The sequence below is a fragment of the Octodon degus genome, unplaced genomic scaffold (assembly GCF_000260255.1).
Source record: "Octodon degus isolate 3935 unplaced genomic scaffold, OctDeg1.0 scaffold00037, whole genome shotgun sequence".
Taxonomy (NCBI): Eukaryota; Metazoa; Chordata; class Mammalia; order Rodentia; family Octodontidae; genus Octodon; species Octodon degus.
The window spans coordinates 16,248,250-16,260,458 of record NW_004524613.1 but is presented as its reverse complement, the minus strand read 5'-3'; the positions used below and the strand labels follow the sequence as shown (position 1 = coordinate 16,260,458).

General features: G+C 38.2%; 1 protein-coding gene across 1 annotated transcript in view; it reads right to left on the bottom strand.

Annotated features, from left to right (window-relative positions):
- Stk4 (serine/threonine kinase 4) overlaps window positions 1–12,209 on the bottom strand; it is a 104,096-nt gene that overhangs the window by 38,725 nt on the left and 53,162 nt on the right. The window contains exon 10 of the mRNA XM_004630939.2: window positions 4,560–4,717. Coding sequence (XP_004630996.1) covers window positions 4,560–4,717 — 158 coding nt within the window. The remainder of the gene's footprint in view (window positions 1–4,559; window positions 4,718–12,209) is intronic.

Sequence of the window (12,209 nt, the reverse complement as noted above, 5' to 3'; positions counted from 1 at the left end):
GCAACTGCTTTCACAGGAGGAAAGACAGTGTCTGTTTTCATAGTTAAATACTACCTGTCTGGAATCACAAAATCTTTTCTCACTTATGAGACTGTTAAGGGAGTCTGCCTGTTAGTATGACACACATCCTTATTAATCTTAGGGAGATTATTTAGAACTTTCTCCAATGAATGAATTTTTCTTGGCCAGTGTGATTTATAGATATACATTTTTCATATTTTTGGTACTTCTCTGGTACCTCTGATAAGAGTTCAGGATATTCAAAATAAGTAAAAAATAAAATTAAAAATCATATATTAAAAAATATGAACACATCCCCATCTCGGAATATCTAGAGTGCTTAGCAGGAAAGAAAGAAGAAACTTGTATGATGACAGACTACATTCTAAAAACCTTTTAGACTCATTGATCAGAGTTAGCAGTAAGCAGATAAAAATTCCACCAGGTGCTTTCTCTAGAGTTTCTAATTCAGTAGTAGATGTGGGACAGGCTCTGAGAAGTTGTATTTTCCACAGGTTCCCAGGAGATGGTCTAGGGCCACTCTAGGACTATTCTTTTAGAGTATCACTTACATACTTGCATCGGGATTAAGGTGAGAGGGATACATCAAGAATATCAAGGTATCAGAGGCAGTTTACACTTGCTCTCTGGTTTTTTGATGTAGCAGTTCCTGTATACCCATCCCATTTCAAGATTTTTCCACTGTTTAACCTGAAATGCTCTTAAGACATTAAAAAATTATATTTTAATTCTGAAAACAAAAAGTTTTATATATCTGCATGTGTTGGCTCAGGCATATAGAAATCCAAAAGATTTAGAGCAAGAGTCCCAATTATCAAACATCTCTAGGTGAGAGAAAGGTCAGACAGGAAGTGGTATAAGCTGCCAAGTAACGTGGAGGACTGGAGATGCCATGCCAAAGAGGACAGAAGGGGCTCAGCAGCAGATAACCATCATTCAATAGGGTAGGTCTATCATAGCCAGATCACCCATGTTTTCAAGATAAACAGGAGATCCAACATTCCATGTAAAATCTCTCAAGTTTTAAACACTGGCAACTAATTTAAAAATCTGAACAATGTGTACAACACACAGAAAAGTCTGTGGGCTGGAGAATGCCAGTTTATGGCCTCTAGGTTAGAAGACAGTCTCAAGAGAAATACGAGGTAGGCAATGTCCCATTCACTCTGCTTATGGTCTACTTTCTCTAGCAATCACCTACTTCCAAAATTAAAAGCCCTTTCTAAAGATCTAAGGAAGCCCCCTTTATAAGCAGTTTTTCCATCAAAACAAGTTCTGTGAAAAGTCTTAGTATGGGAAAACTGGGAAAGAGAAATGAATTCTTCATAACCTGCAACTCCTGATCTACGAACAATGACCAACACTAATGTGACTAGCATTTCAGGATCACTAACTCGCATAACACTTTTAAAAAAAGAAAGAAGAAAAGAAAGCTGGACCTAGGAGTACAGACTGGAGGATTCTGAAGCATTCTATCAAACCTGATGATGTGATTTGTGAGTGTAAATCATTTAAACATCTTTGCGTAAAAATTCATTAAACTGGGGCTGGCCAGACAGCTCAGCACACAGAGACGGTGACTGAGACTGGGAGTGGTGGTGCATGCCTATAATCCCAGCACTTGGGAGGCTGAAAACAGGAGAATTACTACTAGCCTAATCTGTGTAGTAAGATACTCTAGACCCTGTATTGAATACATTAAGAAAACAAAATTCACTAAACTGAGAAAACTGCATTTTTTTTTTTATGAGCAGAATATATTTATTGAGAGAAAGAAAGCTCCTGTCCAAGAGAGGGACAGGAGGGGGGCCTGAGCAGGTAGTTCCCCCAAAAATTGCATTTTACAACACACAGGCAACAAAAAATAGCAAGCACAATAATTCACATCTCATACATCTACTCTGATTAACAATAGCAGCCTAGGGAACCATGTGAAGGACCTTTAGCCTGGCATGGTGGCATATCACCTATAATCTAAGCTACTCAAGAGGCTGAGATAGGATTATAAATTTAAGACTAGCCTGGGCAAAGTATCTAGGTCCTGTCTGATAAAATAAATAAATGCATGCAGACACTGTAGCTCAGTGGTACACGTGTGTAGTATGCATGCAACTCAATCCCCAATGCCACACCCACACCCACACAACTTCCAAAGTCAGATCCTGACTTAGTGCAAGAGATGCATGCCAAAAACCTGCAAGAGGAATGACAATGGATATGCGCCTTATTTGGCCTCTTTATATAGTAGATTAAAAACACAGAACTGGTTTTAGGAAAATTTATAGTCCACATGCATTAACACAGTGACTAGAGAAATACTTTACGATATGAATAAGATTAAGTGACCGCATGCCAATGGTTTTCCACTCCACTCAGAGTAAAAGCCAGACATATTACTACACAAGAAGCTCTGTGCTGTCTGGCTTCCCATTACGTGCTGATCTCATTTCCTGCTGCACTGTCCCGATGCCATTCCAGACACAACAAGCCCTGAGGTGCCTGCATCTGTTATTCTCACTGCCTAGAAAGCTCTTCTTCTGGATGTGCACACAGTTTACAACTCTATCCTCTTACCAGTGAGGACTTCCTTGACTACTATTATTTAAAAAAAAAAACAAAAAAAAACACTCCCTTAGTCTCCATTTGCTCTATTTATTTACTTATTGCGTGTGTGGGTGTGTGTGGCCAGCTCAGCCCACCAGGGGGACAGGGCCGGCTGGCATGTGGTGCTGGGGATTGAACCGCGGTTCCTGTGTTTTTGCTTAGCTTAGCTTGTATTAAGTAGGTGCTTTAGACCACTGAGCCATCTCACCAGCCCCTCCATTTGCTCTAATGTATAGCATTTTCTACAATACTTAAGACCATCCAATCAACATTTTGGGGACGGGTACCAGGGATCAAACTCTGGGCCTTGCACTTGCCAAGCAGGCGCTTTTAACACCATCTGAGACACTAAATATTTTGCTTATTTTTCTTCTAGGATGAAATCTTCACAGGGTGTAGGTTTTTAATCATTCAGCTTACTTTTTTAAAACAGTAATTAAGGAGATGTAGGTACAAAGAAATGATAACAAGATGAACCTGGGTTCTAACACTGGCCTGGCCTGCCATGCCGGACCCGCCCCCAGAACACACTGAGATGGCAACTGAGACTGGGCGTGGAGGTGCGTGCCTGTAATCCCAGCTCTTGGGAGGCTGTAAACAGGAAAATCACTACAAATCCAATCTAGTAGTGAGATCCTGAACACTCTGTAGACCTTTCCCTAAATACACAAAACAAACGAACAAAAAACTAAAGGTACAAATTAAGCCATAGAAGAGTGACATCACTTCCTAAGGCCAGACAGGAGGATAGTGGAAAGCCAGGTTAAAAAGGTCTCCCATGTTCCAATCCAATGCCCAAACTAAGTCCTAAATATTTATTTATTTATTTTTTCCCTAAGCCCTTTTAGAAACAATAACAGAGTCATGACAGCTGAAAACCAAACTTCAGAATTTAAGAAAGCAAAAATAAAAATTTCTGGGGAAAAAATCTTTTCTAGAAATATCTGCAAAAGAATATGAACTCCTTAGCTTACTTTAATAAAAAAATTTACTGCCTTTACTCATAAAATCCCTATGAATACTACTAAGTATCTGAGGCTGAAGGAGAATGTTTCATGACACAGAAAGGAATAGCATACCCAGTTTTTCATAATTTAATATTCATCTTCTAAAAAGATTTCAAGGGGGCAGGGAGATGGCTCAGTAGAGTAAGTGCTTGCCTAGCAAGCACAGGGCCTGAGTTCAATCCCTGGTTCCACCAAAAATAAATAAATAAATAAATAAATTTCAAATAATCCTCAGTCTAAAATTAAAAGATTGTTTAACAAAAGAACAAAGACACAAGGTTCAAATCCCCTTCAAATGCTCAAGTATAGAATCATGATCCCTTGAAGGGCTGGCCGGATAGCTCATTGGGCTAAAGCACCCGCTTAGGCAGAGCACAGAGGCCAGGTTTGATCCCAGGCGTGCCTTGCTGGTCTGGCTCCAGGGCACACTGAGACTGATTGAGACTGGGAGCGGGGCATGCCTGTAATCCCAGCACATGGGAGGCTGAAAACAGGAGAATCATTATGAGTCCAATCTACATAGTGAGACCCTGTAGACCCTGTACTAAAATACATTAAAAAAAACATGACCTCAAATAAACTATTAAAGACAAATGCATCTTCACTTGATAACTATTTCTTCAACTGCTATCAATTTTAAAGCTAGACAAATAGAAAAGTGGCAAATAAATAAAGAATTTATAAAGCAAAATTATGTCATTAATCAGGGAACTCAGAACTGCTCAAGCGTCAGTAAAAAATTGTCTGACACCCATGAGGCCTTTGGCCCAGAGCTGTTGTAGGGGCAATTAACAGGAGACTCAAACTATGCAAGAAAATGCTTAAATGCTCAGGTACTTTCAGCAAGATGACAGAACTGGATGTGCCATAGACATGTCAAATAACATCCCCCTACAGACATAACCATTTAATTTCAACATTACTCACAAACTCATAGTCTCCATCCTGTGGTACTTTCCAGTCTGAAGAATTCTTCAGTGGGCCAGATACACTCTTGCCAAAGCTGTTGATCTGATTTTCCTTTTCTTTTTGTTCAAAGTATTCAAGGAAAGATGGTTTTGCAGGCTGCATGGTCTCATCCCTTCCTAAAATATAAGAAAACTAAAAGGTAAAAAGGGCTATCTGGAAGAAAAAGAAGAACAAACATTTTCCTGTATTTCAGATAAAGCTAGTGAATAGATCTTCAAATAAGCCATGGTCTTTGGATCAATACAATGTCTTTTGGTTAATGACTCTTTCAAGTCCTTAAAGAAAGTACAGAAAAATATACATATTCCCCCTAAAATATTTCCCATAGAATTCAAAATCTCCTTACAATATAAATATACACATATACAAAGATGCTCCCAGGGTTTCTTTTTCTAGATAGAGATTTGAGCCCTGTAGTAACTCTGGATAAGCTGCAAATAATACATTTTGGAAGCCCCTCAGCAAATATTCCTATAACTTCCACAGGGAAAACACTTGAGAGGTGAGCAAAATGTACAATCCATCTAACTCTGGTTTACAATAGTTAAGAAAACAGGATACAATTATATATATGTATATGTATATTATATATATGTTATATATAATATACATACATATACACATACATACTATGTTCTCAATGTTATAAGGAAGGAAAAAACTGGAAAGGAAACACCAAATGTTAACAGTTTGTCTCTGGTTACAGGACCACAGGTGATTTTATTTACTTATGTGAACATATTTTTAAAGAAGACACTGCTGGATATAATTAATAATTTGGTCTTACCTAGGCTCATATCTTGGAGGGAGGTGGTTAAGAAAGACCTGGAGGGGAGGGCTTAGGTGCTGTCTCAAAGCACCACAGAAAATAAAATCAGCAGTTATGCAACAGCAATTACTAGATGACAGCACAACATATCAGCTGCTAATTACAATGGCAAAAAAGAATGATTGGCCTGGCATGATCTCAACTCCAGCTGAATGCACCTCTTCCAGAATTTGTGCTATGGTTGGTAATCTAATATGGAGAAATACAGGAAGTGTTCCATGCTTTCTGTGAACATGGTGGCTCTACATAGCCATTTCCCACAATAATCAGGAAAAAGAACCAGAAGGCTGGGACCCTTGGATTCCAGTGAGGGTGGGAGGATCTGGAAGATAAAGAACAACAAACATTTTCCCCAGCACCTTTGTCCCACACGATCTTATCATGTGGCCCCTGCCTAATCTAGTTCCAAGCCAGCATCTTGACTGTCTCTCAGACTTTTGCCATCTTTCTTACTATCACCAGTGCCAAGTCTGACAGCACCCACTTCCGGATTTGCCATTTCCAGATGCTGTCAAGAGTTTATTACACTACTGCCTCTTCATTTATGAGGGATTAAATACCATATTTTCTCAGGTCAGCCAGTGAGTGTATGGTATTTTGTTTTGTAGATGCCTTATGGTTCTCTTTTTCTCTGTCTCCCCCTGTCCTCAGGTCTCACTACATTGTCCAGGTCGCCCTGAACTCATGATCCTCCTCCCTTACAATCCCCCCAGTTTCACACTGCTGGGATTACAGGTGTATGTTACATGCCCAGTTTATTTAAAGTTAAATTTCAGGTATCATTTCATACCACAGTTCTCCAGAACTAAAACAAAATGAAACTTGTAAAACAAAAATCATGGTGCTTTAGAGTAGCTGAGCAGTCAGAAGCTCTAAACTTTGCTCAGTTCCTTCTGAGACTACCAGAGGAAAAGTGATTATTGGCTCTGAGACAAGTCTGCAGCAAACCCTGTGCATATAGCCCTACATGTTAAAAAAAAAAAAAAAAAAAAAGTGTTAGGGCTGGGTGTGGCAATGCTAACCTCTTGTGTGCAGTCCTGGGTGTGATCCCCACCAGTGGGGAAAAATGTTCAAAGAACATTCTTGGGCCACACAACCTTAATGATCACTGACATTTTCAAAACATAGTATCTTTTCATACAAAATGTCCTAACTAGATGTGTCAACCAAGTGAACTGAGTAGAAGACTTAAAAACGAAACAGACCCAACAGCTATCCGAACAACTGGACTGTTTATTTTCTTTTGTATTTTAGTAAGGGTCTACAGGGTCTCACTACGTAGATCGGACTTGTAGTGATTCTCCTGTGTTCAGCCTCCCAAAGAGCTAGGATTACTACAGGTGGGCGCCACCACACCCAGTCTCCATCACTGTCTCAGGGCACCCCAAGGGGGCGGGGCCAGCACAGCACCCCGGGGATCAAACCCACGCCGCTGAACCACTGAGCTATTTTGCTGGCCCTTGCACTGTTTCTTATGTAAAGATTATATTGGATCTCATACTTTAAACCAACAAAATGCCAAATGGTTAAAAGGTTCAATTTTTACAACTGAACCAAAAATACTTAAAAAAATGTGAATGCATTTAAAATCTATGTGTGGAATATGCTTTCTGTGACAAAAATCCAGATATAATGCAAAAAAAGGATTATAAATAGAACACCTGTATATCAAGAAAACACAATTTTTAAAAAAATTAATAATCACATAGATACTATAAGCCAAATGAGCCAATTAATAGAGACAAAGAAAATATTTAGAACAAATATCTTCAAAATTTCAAGAATTCTTTATGTATTAGGGAGAAGCTACCAGCACGTTAAGAGGGGGGCAGTGAGACAGGGTCATGTTATAAAACTCAGGCTCACTTAGAACTCATGATCCTACTGTCTCGATCTCTTGCTGAGATACAAACCTGAGTAATTCATCATATCTAGTTAGAATTTTTCAATCAAGGAAAAGGAGATAAAAAATGGTAGAAAAATGGAATAAAGATTTGAAAAAAGAATACACATATAGTTGTCCAACTGCCCTTACGTATGAAAATAAATGTTTAGACTCACTCATAGTATGTGAAACTACTTAGAAATACTGGATCTTACACTTCAGACTGGCAAAGATTCAAATGCAGGATCGCACACTCTGTGTTGGTGATCCAGTCATACAGGACTGAGCTGGAACACACAACTGAAATCCTCAAGAAGGGGAGCTGGCACTAAGTATCAAAACATGAAAATGGGGAAGGTACAGAAGACCCTGTGGTGTATTTGAACTGGAGGGCTTGATATAAACCTTTTAAAAAAGAAAAAAGCATTTCAAGATTTTTTTATTAAAAGGCCCTGAAGCAAAGACACCTCAGCACTGATGAACACAGCCACCACTCAGATCTGGATCTCCAAATAGCATCCTCTGCTAAAAGGAACAAGGGCCTCTTTAGATAAATAGTTGATTTCAGGTCTACAGAAAGAAAACTGCGAAGTGGTCCTAGAGAATCTTTTCATGACAAAAAGGCAAGAAAACAAGCACTCAAAAAATGATGGGGAATAAAAAGATGTGAGAGGAACCTGAAGTGACCCCTACTAGTCCATTTTGGAATACTTTAAACATTAACAGAACACAGTAAGAATTATTTTCTTTAGAAAGATCACCATTTGATAAGTATATCATGGTAGTAAATATACACACACATACTTTTTCCTACAAGATATACACCAAACAATATCTCCTTCTTTGGAAATACAAAGTTTGAGAGTAATTTGCATATATCATCATTTTGTACCAATTTTTCCATCCATCTATCCATCTATCTTGTATACACACAAAGAAATGGGGAATGACTTTTTAAAAAGTCAATAAAAAGCAATTCTAGATACCACGGGTTATTTAATTTAAGGTAATTTAAGGTTTTGCCTCCCATGGAATTAGTATTATATCCAATAATGAAACAATACATTTCTGTGGCACTTCATTAACTCCTTTCAGTTGCAATACAAGTCAATTTTAGAAGTTAAATCTTTAAACAAATGATAAAGCACTAAAAATAACATTTCTGTCATGTAATTCTAAACCAAGCCATAAAAATCAAAGAAACATCAGCTCAGCTAGCCCACAATCATGTGTCTAGATAAAAAATTAGAACATTTACTTTTTTCACATTTAAATTTTTTAAATTTATGACAGACTTTCTAATGTAAAGATTTCTAATAATGTTGGAGGTAAAATACCAGTTCTTCTTTTTCTTTTTTAACCTATTTTATTTTATTTTTTTAAATTTGTGTGTGTGTGTGTGTGTGTGTGTGTGTGTGTGTGTATGTGTGGCCAGCTCAGCCCACCAGGGGGCGGGGCTGGCAGGCATGTGGTGCTGGGGATTGAACCCTGTGCTTTGCTAAACTTGTTCTAAGTAGGTGCTTTAGACCACTCAGCCATCTCACCAGCCCTCTTCTTTTTCTTTTATCTTTTTTTCTCACTATACAGCTTAGGCTGGCCTTAAACTACATAGCCCAGGCTGGCTTCAAACTCACAACAGTCCTCCGGCCTCAGCTGCTTGAGTGCTGGGATTACAGGCATGTGCCACCTCACTGGGCACTATTCTCATCTCAGTCACTTGTAGTCATAAACAAAAAAAACCTTTATCTAAATGTCTTTTATCTTCATCTTTTGGTGTTAATGCCAGGGATCTAATTATATCTGACATTTATTAGAATTCAATGTTTCGGAACTAGAATAAACCTTGTAATTAGAGAAGTTTTTTAATTTAATCACATATTCAGACAAACTGGAAAAGTGAAATTCAATTCACCATTTCTTAGAAATTTAATTGTAACAAAATGATTAATTAGAAGACTACATATATCAGATTACTAAAAAGCTAAAGTTGATTTTGGAAACAGCATAATAGAAGAGTTCCTATCCTGGGATTTTATACTACATATGTTTTACTATAATTTTTTTTTTAATGGAAAAAAATATTCCAGGGGCCGGGGAGATGGCTCAATAGGATAAGCGCTTGACTGGCAAATGCAAGTTCAATCCCTGATTCCACCAAAAAAAAAAAAAAAATTCCTGTCCTGAGGTTCTGAGATTTAGATTCTGGTCCTGACTATATGTTCTTGGGAAACTCACTGTTTCCCAATCTGTAACAAAGTATATACTGGCCCATATTATTTTTACTATCTTTTGTAGCTTTGAAAATGACATGATTCTAACTAGTAATCAAAGCCCCAGTAGCCTAATGGATAAGACACTGGCCTCCTAACTGGCAATCACATCTGAAAGCACATTTGTACTCCAAATTACTATTCAAAAGGTGTTTTTATCTCCAGAAGGATTATGATACGACAGATTCTAATCTAAAATATGCTACAAACTAGATGTACACGGCACAAAGCAAAGTCCAGACCAAACTGAAAACCAGGCCTCAACTAGTATTTTAGTGACAAGACTGCCTCTAATTTGGGGCTTTTTGTTGTGGGTTGGTTTGGGGTTCTTTTTTTTTTCTTCTGGCAGTGCTGGAGACTGAACCCAGAACCTCACATATGTTAAGCATAAGTTCTACTGCTGAGCTACACTCCCAGGCCTGCTGTGTTCCCATTATAACAGGCAGAGAAGAAGACCAAATTTTTCTTGGCTTAAACTAAAATATAACATCTAGATATGCAGGTGATAAAAATATTTTATGTAACTAAAGCTGAAGAAATGAATAAACTGATGGGGGACACCACCTCCACAGGCAAGAAGCAGCATATGTCAAAAATAGGGATCACCTTATTTAGTGAGTCCAGAAATGAACAGCCTACACCATAATTATTCTTTCCATATGTAAGAGAATACTTCAGTGATGGGTTGTATTTATACAGAGAAGAGAGCATCTGTGTTATCACCAACATTTCCTCAATAACACTGATTAAACTGCAAAACTTGTTTCAGCCTGACATCACAGACAATTCTTGGTGAAGAGATCAGCACTGCTACCACAATTAGTACTTAAGACTACTTTCAAAAATGGTGACAATAATTTCCTAGAGGTACCCTCATCCTTGAGTCATGTGCTCCCACACTAACTCAGCCTGGTGTTCTAACTTCTTTTGGTCACCGAGACAACAGCAAATGTGTAACAAGCAGACCTTAAAGTTCTTGTGCATTCTACTACAATGTACAGAGCCTTCGGCAAGCCCGCTGGATAATCAAATACCATGTGCTGGGGAGCCTGGTCAGTAGGTGCCTCCGGAGAACCCTGCGTAAGTCAGCCAGCCCCAGCTGCTATTTACCAACTGACCACAAACAGAGCTGGCCAGACAAGATCAGGACAGATGCCGAGCTGAGTGCACCTTAATTGCCAACCTACAGAATCAGAATTAAGCTATTGTTTTAGAGCATTTTGTTAAGCCACAAAAGCTAAGTTATACAAAATGTGACTGTGTCTCCCTACCTTCCTGCTATATTCACACAAAAGGAGATCCATCCTTTGGGAATTTAAGTTCAAATTGAAGTAACATTTCCCAAATAACTTTGGAGTTTCAGGCTTTTTATGAGGTATTTTCACATTATCTTTTCATGCAAATGCCTTGATCACACTAAATAAAGCAAAGGAGAATTTGTACTTACGAGGCAGCTATCAAATGCCAGACAGAGTACTATTTCACTTCATCCTCAGAGAATCTTTTGAGGTGTGTTATCATTTTCATTTTAGAGGTGAAAATTTTGCCTAAGATTTCACAGCTGTTAACCAACACGCATAGGATGTGAATGCCAATCTGTCAGATTTTAAATCACATAAGCTGTATCTCATATTTTAAATTCTCTAAACCAAAATGTAGGTTCTCTGACATGTTAGCACTGCCATTCAGCTGACTGCAAAAGAGCAAGGGAGAATGGCACTTTCCCAGGAACCTTATCTTTACACTTTTCTTTCAGCATCCTTTATTTAGATGATCAAGTGCTGGACAGTGGCCTGTCAGTGATAAAAGGCACAAGAGAATCATTCCATGCTGATTAAAGGACATACTGTCCCCAGGGCTTCAGCTGGCTGGTGAGCTTTTTGTTCCAGCTTGAGCTATTTTTTCAGAAATATGCTGGGAAATGAAGACATGCAGTTGAATGATAACACAAGAAACCTGAAGCCACAGAGAAAAAAGATGGAGTACAATAACTAAAGCCCTGAAACTAACAGTTTCTTACTGAGATTCTTTTATCTGACGCAGAAAATATGTAAACTTCTATACTATAACTGGCCTATTTTTTCTTAGTAAGCTGAATTTTTATCAAGCTAAATGGACAATCTTTCTAAGCCACAATCAAAGGAGCAAATTCAAAAGTACATACACCTTTTTTCCCCCATAATTTTATTTCTTTATTTATTGCGGAACCGGGGATTGAACTCAGGCCCTTGCGCTTGCCAGGGAAGCACTTATTCCACTGAGCCATCTCCCCAGCCCCTTTTTCCATAATTTTATTGAGAAACAAATAGCAATGAGACAGTTTCAAATCAAATTGGTAGGACAGTTTCAATAATTAACACATTGCATACATTCTTCCTAGTGGTTAATTGCTGTACAAGATGCGGACCTGATATCCTATTTACAAACACCATTAAAACAAATCCTATTCATTAAGAGAATGTAACTATATATCCATCCTAACCACTTTGAATGTACAGATACAAAATGGACATTCATTTGTATCCCCTTTTTTTGTTAAGTTCCATTATTTGAATATTATAGGTGTGTAAACTCAGTAAAATATTCTAAGAGAGTCCAGTAGCCCATAATAGTATTGGGTCTTC